This window comes from Convolutriloba macropyga, chromosome 9 (genome assembly GCF_964194025.1).
Source record: "Convolutriloba macropyga chromosome 9, txConMacr16.3, whole genome shotgun sequence".
In the NCBI taxonomy this organism is placed as follows: domain Eukaryota; kingdom Metazoa; phylum Xenacoelomorpha; order Acoela; family Convolutidae; genus Convolutriloba; species Convolutriloba macropyga.
The window spans coordinates 11,570,391-11,586,085 of record NC_134476.1 but is presented as its reverse complement, the minus strand read 5'-3'; the positions used below and the strand labels follow the sequence as shown (position 1 = coordinate 11,586,085).

General features: G+C 34.7%; 1 protein-coding gene across 5 annotated transcripts in view; it reads right to left on the bottom strand.

Annotated features, from left to right (window-relative positions):
* Positions 1–15,695, bottom strand: part of LOC142345599 (uncharacterized) — a 306,540-nt gene that overhangs the window by 54,957 nt on the left and 235,888 nt on the right. For all 5 annotated transcript variants that reach the window (XM_075397728.1, XM_075397730.1, XM_075397731.1 and 2 more), the window contains 10 exons: positions 14,528–14,698; positions 13,792–14,073; positions 10,643–10,924; positions 8,679–8,957; positions 7,434–7,557; positions 6,799–6,941; positions 2,307–2,585; positions 1,244–1,543; positions 924–1,014; positions 217–404 (listed from right to left, as the gene is read on the bottom strand). In XM_075397728.1, the coding sequence (XP_075253843.1) occupies positions 217–404; positions 924–1,014; positions 1,244–1,543; positions 2,307–2,585; positions 6,799–6,941; positions 7,434–7,557; positions 8,679–8,957; positions 10,643–10,924; positions 13,792–14,073; positions 14,528–14,698 (2,139 nt within the window). The remainder of the gene's footprint in view (positions 1–216; positions 405–923; positions 1,015–1,243; positions 1,544–2,306; positions 2,586–6,798; positions 6,942–7,433; positions 7,558–8,678; positions 8,958–10,642; positions 10,925–13,791; positions 14,074–14,527; positions 14,699–15,695) is intronic.

Genomic DNA, 15,695 nt, shown 5'->3' with positions numbered 1-15,695 from the left:
CAAATATGATTTTTAGTAATCATACCAGGTCATATATTCGTACGATTTCTTAGAGGTCATACAAAGATCATATAAGATTTCTTTGGTTTCATCCTAGAATTGTAGTAAGAAATCAAATACGGAAAGTATGAAATCGTATATGATCCTTGTAAGAAATCAAAGAAACTTCAACCCGGGAGCAAACTGTTAGACGAAAAGGACAAGAACTCAGCTTACATGTATAGAGAGTGTGTGGATCCGAGTCGACGCTGTAAATCTTCTCTTCGGATGCGGTTCCAGCTCTGCATGTTTTGAACCCTCTGACCATGAAAGTGTACGTTTGATGGGCTGTGAGACTGCCTTCGTAGTAGGGCGAGGTCTGGTCTGAGACATAGGCGGAGAGGGCGCTGCTATGCACGTCGTATCTGGAAAAAAGTATTACTGATCTATTTTATTTAACTATCTTTATTTAACAAAGTAAACTCTATAGTCGATTTAATGGCAGCCATACAAAATTGTTTTTTTTTTCAAATTGGCATTTTTATAGTCGGTGAACATAATGGCTCACGTTAGAAACAGAAATATTTAAGACTTAGAGGAGAAACTTCAAAATTTCATGTCATTTTTCAGTCCGAAGAAACAACAAACTATCAAGTTTTTAGCTTTTGATTGGTTGATAAATACAGAAAATGAAAACATTTCATGCAGTAAAATTTTGTAAATTCAGTTGCTAGTATTACCACTCCACAATTCAGTTGGTTCATATAGCACTGACAAATAACTTAGACTTTAACTTTTGACTTAAGATTTTTAAAAAAAAGTTTTGATGACTTGACTCCAATTACACCATTATGTAATAAAACAGTGGTTATTTTTTACGGTACTAAGGTGGCTTTGAAGACCCTAATGGTCATAAGCGGGTTCCACCGGGTGGTACTTCTTACCCTGAGTCACCAGGTGACCCCCCAGACCACGTCATGTTGATTGAAGTGGCAGTACAGCCAGTCTGGGCCAGTGTTGTTGGTTTATTTGGAGCTGAAAGAAAAATTGACTGAGTCAAACTGCAGAACGATCAATTCAAACTGCTATTAACTTAGAAAAGGGATATCAATCAATATAATACTCTCCAAAATAGAGATGCTAAAATAATAACTGGCCCTTGAAAAGTCCTACTAATAAACAGCCGTTTTTTTACAAATTGTAACCACCCAACTTGGGTATAACTTGAAATCATCTTGAAATTGGCTTTATAACTACTACTAACCAGTGCAATAATTCTTCGAAACATTGTTGACCGATTGCAACGTATCACTGTCACACAGTGCCGACAACTCGAATGTGTATTCACATGCATCTGCCAGTCCGGTTACAGAGATGTTATTGGATCCCGAGGTACTCGTAAACGTCACGACTCCTGGAATCGGACAGTTGGTGCCGTCTGTGGTCGCTGAGATTATGGCCTGAATTTTGTCGAAGTTGTTCGATCCCATGTCAGTGTTGACTATGTTCAGAGATTGATGGTCGGCTCCGCTTTGACCTCCGGCAGTCGTAACGTCGGCAGGAACTGAAAACCCATAAGCGGTCATTTTTTGCATTCTAACTGTTTGATAAAAATTTTTGGGAAAAAATGGATTGCTGATTCAAGATTTAGTAACAGAACTGATTATTGACTTTTCAAAATATTCACGATAAAAAACGGTTCATTTTCACGATAAAAAAACGATAAATATTCACGATAAAAAAACGATAGAAAAACGGTTCATGATAAAAAAACGGTTCAACATTTTAAATTTCAAAGGCGATAAAAACGATAAAAAGGCGATAAAATTTTCACGATAAGAAAACGATAAATATTCACGATAAAAAAAACGATAAAAAAAACGGTTCACGATAAAAAAAAACGGTTCAACTTTTTAAATTTCAAAGGCTACATATTTTTCCATAACTAATAAGTTTCAACACCTAGCAGTATTTACGATCTTGTCAAGAATAATTTTATTTTTATAAGGTAAGGCAATCTGATAATAAATGTTTAATTAAGGTTGGGACAGTAAACCTAGTTTTTAAAAATTTGATCCCAATAATGAGCTAACAATTGATGATCGGATCAAAATAATCAAATTAACATTCTAAAATTCAGAAATCACAAAAACCAGACTCGTAGCAAATAATCAAAAACAGTTCAAAATAATAGAAATCATCAAAACATCAATTATTTTGTTAGCTCCCCCACTACATCAAGTTGAAATAAAAAAAGTTTTGAAATTTGCATTCCCTGTCTAAAATCAGAACCTCGTTCATACAAAAATGTCCTGTTTAATACTCACGGGTAAAAATGGTGGTATTTGAGCCGGCAGCCCCCGCAACCCTGCTACCGTCCGGTGCCTGGATAAAAGGGGTCACGTAGATATCATAAGCAGTGCAACCACTCAATGACGGCACCTCAGTCGGCGAATTCTGGGAGGTCAAATTGGTGATTGACCCGCCTGAGTTCAATTTGTACCCGATCGTGAAGTCTGTAACGGGTGAGCTCGGAGACGTCCCGTATGTGATGTCAATTTTGTTTTCGGATGGGACGGCTGTTAGTAGTACACCTTCCTCGGGAGCTGGAAATAATCAGAGCTTTCAATGAGAACCAAGATTTACTTGAGAACGACTGTATCATGTAATAAATTCTATCCCGTACCTAACGCTAAAGCAAACTCAGGACTGATTCAGGTCACATTTTGCACCAAATTTTCTTCTAAGTCAGAGCAAAATCAAAAATTCATTTAAGAGTTTCCTCTGATCCATAAATCATAAGTTTCCTCTGATTCAGAGGAGTTCAGAGAAGATTGGTCCTGAAATTTCCTATGATTCAGAGAATTTAAGAATGTACAGTAGAAAGTGTTTTGAAGACTTTCGGATTCAGTACTCAAAACAAAAATTTCTCTGAAAATACTCTGATTTAATACTGACACTTATTAGGTTAGGTTAGGTACGGGTTAATACTGACTAGGTACGGAAAATACTCTGATTTAATACTGACACTTATTAGGTTAGGTTAGGTACGGGTTAATACTGACTAGGTACGGAAAATACTCTGATTTAATACTGACACTTATTAGGTTAGGTTAGGTAGGTTAGGTACGGGATATCACAAGTAACTAAGTTTCGCAATTAATTGATATAATGAAAATTGGATATTCGATTGGATGGATATTCAAAACTTTTCAAAAATTATTTCCTTCACGAATCTTCACTCAAGTCGTAACGATCATACATCCATTTTTATTATATAAAATAATTAAAAAAGCGAGTTACTTGTGATATCGAATTTTTTACATGATACGATTGTGCTTTCGCTGTTTTCATCTTAAGTTATCCGAATGCCATATTTGCTTCATTATTTCGTTTAAACATATTTCGATTTGTTTCTATTCTTTTTTAAAAAATGCGATCAGGAAAAATAATACATTAAACGGGTTCAACCAATAGCATTCAGCCATCAAAAATACTTGATCATCCAATCAAGGGAGGAATGAAGTTCCTCATAACTTAGGAGGTCCTTTATGGATTAAAGTAAATATTTCTGATCCGGTTACGTCATCATGTTGTCTCATCGCCAATTAGGTGTTACTAAAACTATGAATGCAAGCCTAAATAGTTGTTGTTATGCCCGCTGCATCAGCCAGAACAAATTTTTGAACTCTAGAAGTCAGTACTGGCTGATTATAACAGACTGTTGCTCAAGAATGTTTGCTTTTGTCGGCCAGATTTAGTTAAAGAAAAATGTAAAGAAAAAATTCCAAAATAATCCTCCATTAAGGTTTGTGCACATTATTCGGGTGGTTATAAAAAAGCACTGTTTGATTCCTCGGATCTACAAAAATTTAACTCAAATATTTACTGAAAATGGAAGTGTATATCAAAGTAATAATAATTTTAGTTGAGAAAACATTTAAACAATTGAGCTCAGCAATAAGATAATTAAAAAAAACAAACTCAATACAGGTTGAAGAATGAATGTCTCACGAATTCAAGAAATTGATTCAAAATTCATCCCGTTAAATTAGCTAATGTTTGACGGGTTTTTCAAGGATACCACTCATAAATAACACAAAATAGTCATAACGAGCGTGTACCGGTACCAAATTTTGCGAGTAAATCTACTCCTTTTTGTAACCATATTTCAAGTTTTTTCGGATTTGAACACAGTGTACGTCTAAATCCTACTTACAAATTTCGAGGATAAAAAGGCGGTGCCCTATATGGGAATGCAGTTCGTTAGAGTGCTGCTAATAGATTCCTCTATGTTACTGTAAGCAGGCCTACAGCAGATTCCGTAAACTTCTGATTAAACATTTGCTGTTTTTCCGTATTAGTGGTTTTGAGACAACACTTTCTAATTTGAGTTAAGATAAACTCCCAAGTTATTTCCCGGTGCCACATGAACCAACTGGAGATTGGAGTAGTAGTGGAGAAAATTGATACCCTTTGACTGTAAAAAACGGTTTGAGGTCCCAGACCAAGGTGAACTCTAATCAGACTGTCTCAGATCAAAAAGACCTCCAATTAGCCAAAATTTAAATCATTGCTCAGAATGGTGTTCGCTTGAAAATTTTCCAGACCATATAAAGAGAGCGCAAAATGCACCGGCCTGATGCAAAGACGATGAATTGAGAGTTAGCTTCGGCCTGCGATCTCAACATGGTAATTTCTCTCTAAAATAAGATCCAAAATGATCGCCGTAATATGCAATTAAAAATTTTTGAAAGATTCAAGATTTTCGTTTTCCTTCTTCATGTCAACTCAGTTATTCTGTTTAAAATTGAAATCGTCGCCAATCTTATGCTCCTCATTAACAAAGCAATGTAACATCTCTTCAGCTCTATCTACTGATTTCAGTTTTCGGAATGTTGTCATGTTGACCTCTATTTTGATACCCAACTGATGGGGCAATACAAATGAAAAAATTGTAAATATTTTGTCCCCTCTTACTGGGTGTAAATATGTGCAAAAGTTGCTAACTGTGGCCGATTTACGCGCAGTTGTTACCGAACGTGCTGGAACGCCTACAAAAATTGAAATATTCTCCCTATCTTTCAAATCTCATCATTTCTTGCTGTTGTAGAAAAATCACAGCCACAGCTGTGAGGACACTTTCTCTGCAAGAATTGGCTAAAACAATGTCCAGTTATTTTTGCAGTTGTTGCAACCACAAAAAATATTCAGAGATTTTTATTGACAAAATTCCACGTGCAAAATGCGTTTTTTAAACAAATTTTGATAAGTCTCCGTGTCTAAGCTTCGCTTTCTCTGTTCATCTTTTTAGTATCTTGAAGGTAGCTGGTAGTCGTCCTTGCTTTTCATGGTCATCAGGCAGGACCAGCTCGAACTCTTTGCGTTCGACTAACTTTATCAGCATCAAAATATCGTTTATTTGAAGAAACATGGGGTGTAGTAAAATGTTCAAAAGACGCAACTGGTTTGGGTAAATGGTTTCTTTGTTTCCTATAACCAAATTTACCGCTTTATTCTGGAATTTTTTAAGCTGCAGAATTTCACGTTTAGACAATGCCACGCACAAAAAACCATACAGAAGTACAGGAAGTAGGGGTGATTTGTAGAGACCCAGTTTAGTCTGTTGTTTTAACGTTTGGCTGCACGTTTTTTCGTAGTAGGTAGTAAACATGATTTAATTTCTTCGGCCTAGCGTCAATATGCGCTTTCCATGAAATATCGTCGGATAGAAACACACATAAATTTCTGAAGACAGAAAATCTCGTCAAGTATTGTCCGAGAAGTTTAAACGTTTTGAAGATAATTGGGGAACACTGCTTTTGAAGATACTTGAGGAACACTGCTCTGCTGCAGGTTTCATTTGGTTCACAGAGGCCCAGCGGTCACCGGATTGCAACTCGTGTTGTAATTCCCCGTAGTTTCTATTATTAGCTAAATGCTTCATGTCGTCATCAAATAATGAGTGTTCAGCAAAAGCGAAAATGTCTGGAAGATCGTTGATGAAAACACGGAACGGAATTCCACGCAGTAGCAAACCTTGAGGAAGTCCGCCTGGCACCTCAAAAACTTCGGAATTGGTTTTGCTAACTCTAACTTATTGTTTTCTGTTTATAGGAAAGTCGAAAAAGAGCTCCAATAGACAACCTCCTGCACCAATCTGTGCTATTTACTCAGTAACTCAAATTGGGTTTCTTTATCAAATGCAATGCTAAAGTCCGTATAGAAAGCAATAGTTTCGGCGTTAGGGTCTTTGTCCAGGACTGCGCAAAGTAGTTGTAAGAAAGTTAGTACATTTGTCCAAACTGACCTGTTCTTGACAAAACCATGCTGTTGTCGACATAAAAACCGAGTGAAATAGTTATACACGCTAAAGCCAATGTAATCCTCTAGAAATTTACTGGCAATATTCAGCAAGAAAACAAGCCGGTAATTTTGTACCAATCTCCAGTTATTTTTCTTGAAAATAGGGCTCACAGCGGCAATCTTCCAATTATCGGGGATTTTTTGTTGTTTGATATTTTTCAGCGTAATATTCAGCATTGGGCAAATATTTCTAGAAGTCTGCCGGAAAAAACTTGGAGTTATACCATCAGGTTCTTTGGGTTTTTTGGTGTGTAGAGCTGACCCCTATCCCTATTCAAAAGCGCTAGAACATCATTGAGCCACAGCGTACGTATTCATTCCATTAAGGGGGTATAATAAAACACCCCTTTATGAAATGAATATGTTCTTTGTGGCTCCTTGATGTTCTGGCCCGTTTAAATAGGGGTAGGGGTCAATTTTGGAACGAAATGGACCGTATTTAGTCTACCTTACCTCCACAGACATCAAACTCGAACGAATCTCCTTCGAGGATGTCGGAGCTGCAGTTGAGTCTGGCTCTGAAGTTCACTTTGGTACAGGTACCAGCTGTCACAGTTGCAGTCCCACTCGTCTGGGTGTTTGCAATGTCGGTGTAACTAAAACAAACGCTTACTTGAAATTTTATCCAGTGCCTAAGTAATGGAATAACCCGGTCAAATTTATTTTAAAACAAAAATTTCCCCAATTATGTTATTACAGGTAATGAGTGAAATTACCCCGGTATACGCTCTTAGCACGGGGGAGGTTGGATGGCTGGTGTTAAGAATTAAAAGAGACCCCGCGAATCATTAACCTACAATAGAAGCCAAACAATGGGGGTAATCGAGGAACTTCTCAGAAAAATCCCCTCAGAGCCGTTCACACTTTTTTTTCATTTTGCAAACAATGGAGGTGAAATCGATGGACGTGGTGGTAGGTAATAACGTGGGGGGGGGGGGGGGGGGTGCTAATGCAATGCCAAGTCACAAAGTACTCCGAAACCAGCTAGGTTTCACCGTAGAACATAATCTGGAACTTCGGCGGCAACTTGGGTGTCCATTTTAATAGTCTATTTGGTTTGAACAGTGCCATTTTTTTAAGAATATTACCCCGCATCCGCCGTTAGTTTGTAGTCGTATTTGGAGGGTAGTGGCGAATGATGTGAATAAGTGAAGGGTGCGGCTGTTGTGGTTGTCGTGGCTGTGTCCCATGTTGCTGGCACTTGAGCGGGAGCTACAAAAGAAAAATTCCAATCCAATTAATGTTTAATAACGCTATTTGCATTCATATTTGCATTCATATTTGCATTCATCCATTTTCTGAAATTTAGACTAATATTGAACAATGGAGTACTTTCAATAAATCAAGAATAACTACTTTGGAATCAACAAAGCCAGAAAATGATGCAAATAAGTACACTTAACTGAAATTAGTTCGGGGAGTTGCCTGTATTTCTAGGGTCTGTTTTTAAATTGTGGTTAGGTTGGGTGGGGGGGGGGTAGTGAGTAGGTAGAGGGGTGTCGGTAATTTTGGATAGGGTAGGAAGGGACAGTTATGGGATCAGAACATCTCACCATGAATATTAGCAACAGTTCCTAATTACTGCATTAGAAACCAAGCTACTGTTAAAGTCCAATGTCCAAACTAGAAGTGAACGTTTTAAAACAGCAGTCATTGGTCGGAAAGAAAAAATTAAAGTTCAAGTCATGAACAAACTTGCTTCAGCTAACTTCAGTTAAAATACCCTGCAGACTATCAATATTCCTCTTCGAGTCGTAAAACCAAAGAGTATCGATAATGTCCGATTGCATATAACGTACCATATTATACCGCATAGAACCCCCCATTATAAAAAAATTGAAAAGGTGAAAACTGTTTATTAAGGAAGTGATCTTGATTTATTCAATATAGCCTTGAAAAAAAATTGAAACGAAAGTTCAATTTTGCTCATTATTTGTGCCATATTCGGTTTCTTGTCTTCGAGTTTGAATAGCGATATCTATTATGAAGGCTTGAAAAAAAGCTCATTGAAAAGTTAATGATTTGATCATTCTAAGAAAGTGACAGTCGGACAAACAATTTGTCCTCATAGACATAAAAAGAGAAATTTTGACAGTTTTCTCAAACTCAGTTGATTTTATAAGCATTCAAGCAAACTGAATATTGATCAGCTATATTGAATAAAGAACCAACGATAGCTGGATTTACTAAAAGGTAGCTCAAACTAGCTCAGTTGTCCTAATCCCTTGCTGAAAACTAACAGATACGTTCAATTAGCCGAAAGAAATTGTGGAAAAAAACTGAATTTTTTTTTCGGTTTAGAAAAAAAACACGAATTTATTGCAAAAATTAACCTGTACAATAATTGAGCCTCGTGTAAGACACACTGTCCATACTCAAACAGCTGGCTTTGAAGTCTATGTTATAGGCGCAGCCAGGAGTCAGTGTGTCCAGAACTACAAATGTGGTTGAACTGGTCTCGGTATCGGCACCAGTACAAGTCGGATCTGCACTGGTCGCGTTGGCTGTGATCGTTTTCACGGCGTCTCCAGTGATGCCGACTACCCTGATTGAGGTACTGGTGACGTCAGCAGTAGGGGTCGTGAGTGCGGAAATGTCGACATCGGCGGGTACTGTAATAAATCACCGAATAACGATGGAGAAATTGTCCACACTCCACCCCCGCCCGAGTGAAATATATGGAGCGAATGGGGTCAAGCGCAGGAATTATTCAAATAAAATCTACATTCTTTCAGTAAAAATAATCATGGATGATACTTCAGCCAGATAGTTATCAAGACTTTTGCGCTCTTGCAGTTGTTCAACCAATGTCATTTCAAGTGCACCCCCACCCTCCTCATGCTCGTTCGAAGATGGTCTGATCAAAGGTTTGATTTAGTCCGAGACCTCTTACAGGGTCCCCGAACCTTAGACCTTAGTGTCATAGTATATCAGTACTGATTCACGACATTCTAATACTAAATTGCAACGTCATTATGAAACATCGTATCCTAAGTGCAAAATGATCGACCATTATGTACAGAATAACGAAAAAATTGCCATGAAATGACTATTAGATACCATGATCGGAACTCTGCGCATTGTAAAAACATAACAAATGTACTATGGTTCAGTACTGAAATAATATGAGACTCGGGTCAGTACTTTACAAAATATTTACGATCATAATATCACCAAAACACAATCACATATGTCGAAAAACAAAAAGAGTTTTTTTTTCTTTTGATTTACAGAAAATTTGAAAACTGCCAGATATACCCGAAACAAAAGTTTCTCTTTGCAAACTGCTTGCGCTGCTCATAACTTTGTTGTGAGGTTTTCCCAAGAAGAGCTTTTGCTCGTGGAAAATCTCTACTGATGGTTATATATATATATTGTAAATGTTTTGCAAAATTAATCGGTAACCAATCAGTTAAATTCAATTATTATTACTATTATTATTATTATTATTATTATTATTATTATTATTATTATTATTATTATTATTATTATTATTATTATTATTATTATTATTATTATTATTATTATTATTATTATTATTATTATTATTAATAATATTATTATTATTATAATTATTATTATTAATATTATTATTATTATTATTATTATTAATATTATTATTATTATTATTATTATTATTATTATTATTAATATTATTATTATTAATATTATTATTATTATTATTATTATTATTATTATTATTATTATTATTAGTATTATTATTATTATTATTATTGTTATTATTATTACTATTATTATTATTATTATTATTAATATTATTATTATTATTATTATTATTATTATTATTATTATTATTATTATTATTATTATTATTATTATTATTATTATTATTATTATTATTATTATTATTATTATTATTATTATTATTATTATTATTATTATTATTATTATTATTATTATTATTATTATTATTATTATTATTATTATTATTATTATTATGATTATTACTATTATGATTATTATTAAGATTATTATTATTATTATTATTATTATTATTATTAATATTATTATTATTATTATTATTATTATTAATATTATTATTATTATTATTATTATTATTATTAATAATATTATTATTATAATTATTATTATTAATATTATTATTATTATTATTATTAATATTATTATTATTATTATTATTATTATTATTATTATTATTATTAATATTATTATTATTAATATTATTATTATTATTATTATTATTATTATTATTATTATTATTATTATTATTATTATTATTATTATTATTATTATAAAATTAAAAATGAAAACTAACATGTGTTTTCATTATCCAGAGCAGTTGATGCCGAATCGCAACCTGAGCTGTTTGTGAAGATCACGATATCATACTCGGTGCAGTCGCTCAAACCCGAAAAGTTGGCAAAGGTCTGGCTGCTACCGGGTGCGGGCGAGAGGGTCTCAAGTTTGCTAGTTCGGGTTTTGTCCCATCTTTCGACGACATACTCTGTGAAGGGCGAACCTGCGGGGGTGACTCCGAGGGAGAAAATGAGTGTGTCTGAGGATCGACCGGTCACGGCGCTGTCGACTGATGTCAGTCCTATAAACACAAACACAATTGGTTCCCCTTAACATTAGACACCGGGGTTGTTTTTAATCGTAGAACTTTCATTTTTATGGAGCGTAGCTATGATACGAAAAGTCATGAAATTGGTAGGACTATAACTTTGTCACGGATTAAAGTTCAAAACAATCATTTTTTAATTTTTCAAACTATCATTTTGTGAGTTTTAAATGACAGCAATTTTTCATAGACACCTTAATAGGAAGTTTTAATTTCATCGTCAAGATTTGTCCGGTAACTAATGCATTCGTATTTTTCGTCTTAAGTAATGCATGTAATTGCAAACTTTTTTGTCAAACCCAAAAAAAATAATTCACCTGCACTAAAATTGTGCATAATTGTATTATCCTTATTTGTTTTTTTTTTAAAAAAAATCTGATCGTTATTGAACCTTTCATGCTCTTGAAATAGAAATTCGAGACAACAGGAAAATCACACTTTCAAAGAAAAATTCATTTAACTAATTGCACAAAGCCATCAAAAGCTTTCAAGATTGATTAAAATTACGGATCTTTTCCGTTTGTGCCCCCCCCCCCCCCCAGCTTAGTGGGTGCATATTATTTGCAACCCCCAGATGCACGTGCAATATTTTTACATAATGATTTACTATGTAATGACACGTGCTCTGTCACTGGGGGGAGCATAACGTACTGGGGGGGGGGGGCACAAACGGAAAAGATCCAAAATTACTTTACTCCTTAACAGAAAATATTTGCCTCGAAGCGTACTTTATCCTATACATGAATAACTGAATTGCGGCTCTATTTTTGCCAGTTACTATTGCTTTTCTAATTGGGGTGTCATTGTTAGGAGGACTATCTGAATAACAAAGAAATGCTGAAGAGAGAAAAAGAGAATAGTCGAGTTTTGAATCTTTTCAGACCCTCTGTGTCAATTGAGGAAATATAAAAAATAAATAAGCAATAAAAACTCCAAACATTTTTCCAGATTACATATCTCGATATACTCCTAAAATAATCATAGCGGTCAGATATCCAGAAGAGAGCTACGTTATATTTGTAGGTATGCGGTGTCAAAAAGATAAAAAAAAACAAGAGAAATTTCCGATTCCTTTAACTAATTTTTGAGATATATATACTGGCTAAGAAGAAATAGTATAATCTACGAGTTGTTTGTTTTAACTGCCCTAAAAAACTTCAATTAGAGTGACCTATACTTAGTTGACCTTATCAACTGAGTGATGTGATATCACATCCTTGATTTCACGCCTAAAATGACATCACGCCTTAATTAGTTAAATTGAATGAGTGAATGAACAAAAAGCAGATTTTTAAGTGAGTGTAACGTCATATGGTTGCCACAAAAACCCTGAAGCAACAAAAGCAGGGCAAGTCCCAATCTAAAATCAAAAGAAATAAAAAATGAATAACGTGACTATCATTATTACTGCAACGCTAGCCTGTTGGTAGTTAATAAAAGCCCAAGTCAGAAAAACACGAAAAAGTAAGAATAAAAATTGGAAAAAAAAGTGTTTTCCCCAAAAATTGACATCAAAGTCACTGAATTGCGTAAACATAAGCCAAAATCCTTATAGCAAGCACCTCATAATTTTTATTGTAAAAAAGCACTTACAATCCTTTTATTAATTACAATAAGGAACAAAGTTACAAAAAAATGCAACGAACTAGGAACTTATTAAAAAATTCACTGCAAATGTTCGGAAACAAATAGTGTCCAAGCATAAAACTAGTCGCTGCAAATTGAAACAAATAGCTCAATGTTTGTTAGCTCAATGTTTGATAGAAAGCTCGAGAACTCCACAATGAAGAGACCAAGTAGCTACACAACATAAAAGACAACAAATAAGAACAAAACTAAAAAAAATCACCCAAATTCAACCAAAACAGTTTCAAAGTACTAAAATCGATTAACTATCAAATAAATGAAATGAATATTCTTTCATCATAAACCTGTTGGGAACTTCATTAATGATGCTAAAAACCAAGGCGACAAAAAGCAACTCAAAAATTCATTAATAACTAAAAAGTACGTCTTTTAAAAAATGGATCAAAATTGATTTCTTTACATAATATACATAGGCACGTCTTTTTTGATCCAGGTCTGCCAGCTCAACCTATCGATTGATGGCATTGACATCTGAAAACTGTTAAACGCCGAAACAAAGTCAAGTTGTTGAATGAGTTCAGAAAAGTAAGAGCAAATGTGTGGCAATGTTTTAATCAGAGTTGCCACGTCTTATAAACGGTAGTTGTTGGAGGTATGTATTGAAATCGTGGTCTTGTTTATTGCATTTGCATGATGTATTGCCTTTTATTATTGGTATTTAGGATGGTCAAATTCAGATGTCAGTGCTGACAACATCTGGCGATTCAAGATATATTTTGAAAAAAAAAAAGAAGTATGTTTTAACTTTATTCTTTAACATTAAACTAATCAATTAAAGCTAAATCTATTGAGTGATGGCGAGGTTTGCTTTGTTTGTTTTAAGTAGACAGTTCATAAATAGCTACTTCTTCGAACGTTAAAATGAAAGTTTCAAATTTTTTCATTGTTCGACGTCACAAGGTACAAGTGCGATTAAAACAGTTGCACATTTACGACAGTTTTGTTGATTAGACAATGAAGCTCTGCTTCTTTTTTGTTGCCATTTTCAAGTAGCCACAATGGCACACAAAGAGATGAAAAAATGCGAAGTTAATCCCAGACCCAGTCTCCCGCCATTCTTCATAATTAGTGTTTCATTTTTAATGTATTTCACCAAGAAGTATTACAACTGTTATTTTCGCAATAAGAATCGATTGAAATTGTTCAGTTTCAGTGCCAACTTTTCTATTCAAAACAGCCACTTCTTAACTCCTCACCTGTGAAAACCGTTATCTCCGTAACGTCAGAGTACAAAGTTTCACCAGCCGAATTATCACATGCCATATTGCTTCGAATTTCGAAGTCATACGTTTGCCCAGCTGCTCCTGCGCCCACGCTATACTCGTAGCTCCCACCCGACACAGCAGTCCAAGGCGATTCTGTCTTCAATTTTACCTCGTACCCGTCGGGTGTCGTAACCCCTGTAGGATCGGACCACCCCACTCGAAAGGACGTTGTTGAACAGTCAATTTGTCGGAAGTTTTCGGGAGCAGCCGGAACTAAAAACAGTACAGATTGATGACGTAATAATTGCTACAAAGCAATCTTAGCATCGGCTTTAGATGGAAAGATTGAATTATTGAATCGATTAAACAAAAATAACTTAAGAAACTTATGTAATAAGGAACAACTTGAAAATGTTTTAGTCGAAGCAAATGTTTAATCAGGCTTTCAAAAACCAAGATCAGCTTGCACGGACTTTGATTCAAAAAAAGACTATGGTGGCAGACTTTATTAGGTTGCTCCACCATGTATTAAAGACGTACTTCACCCCCCCCCCCCCCCGTGCGTTGTTTTCTGATCATCAACGAACATCTCAACCTGGGGTGACATACAAAACTTTCTGATTCGGGGTACGGCAAGAGAACACAGTGTGCTTGCGCAGACTATTTTTTAATAATGTGTAGAGAGATCGAGGGGAAGGGTTTGATGGAGAGGGGGGGGGGGACTTACGGGTGCAGTGTTTGACTGGGGTGGCGACTGCTGTCGATACTCCGCCCGATGTTGTACAGTAACTGACCATTTGTATAGTGTATTCACACCCAGCTGTGAGTCCACCATATACTATATTGGCAACAGGGGAGGCTGCTGATTGGTCGGGTTCAGAGGGCACAGGGCATGTTGCTAAATCACACAATGATAAATATATTCACACTGTACCCACAATTTAATCTTATGTTTTAGTGAACAATCCAGAAGCTAGCTACTTTTGAAGTTTTTTTATGTTTAGCAGAACACGAACCCCTAATCTTCATTTGAAATATTGTTCGAAAAAAACTAATATTTTAGACCGGTAAAATGTAACTAGCTGGCTCTGAGAAAAATTTAGTTGTTCAAAATAGGCGACAAGATCTAGTACACAAACACAAAACTTTAGTTTAGTTTAGAATAAAAGCTCTTCCGAAAACGTAATTATACAAATTGATTCTTTTTAACTAAGAACAACTCCAAATTTGTCTCATTATTTGTCACATAGTAATACAGACACGAATTTTTAAAGTAGGCAGCATCTAATAAAAAAAGTGAAACATTTAGAATTGGGCAGAATAAATTTTACAAAAAGAAAAAGGAGGAATAAAAAGGAAAAAATAAAACCAATGAGAACTAAGGTTTTGTCACATTGTTTTTCGCACTTACTACGCATGATATATATATATATATATATATATATATATATATATATATATATATATATATATAAATTCTTCAACTAGTCAATAAAACTAAGCAGTCATTTTTTAAATTTCAGCTCGCGCTTTTTTTTTTAAAGAAAATTGAGTAAAATTGTTTTTTTTTCAAAATAGCAACATTTGGCGATCCTTAGGAGAGAAGTGTTATAATAAAGATTATCATCCAATTGACTCCAATTATTGTTCCAGAACTGTTGACATGAAGAGATTGATATCACTAAAAGACGCCATAAGTACGTCTCGCTAATCACTTTCTTTTCACTGGAATTCAAACTATTTACTTAATCAGTTTGAAGTTCAAAAAAGAATTGCAAAAGGAAATGCAACGTCAAAATTTTGGGGTTGTAACGAACTGAGGAAATAAGCCATTGTTAAATTTTTACGTTTTATGACGTTGGGTACTTGCCTTTTACAATCAAACAAAAAACTGC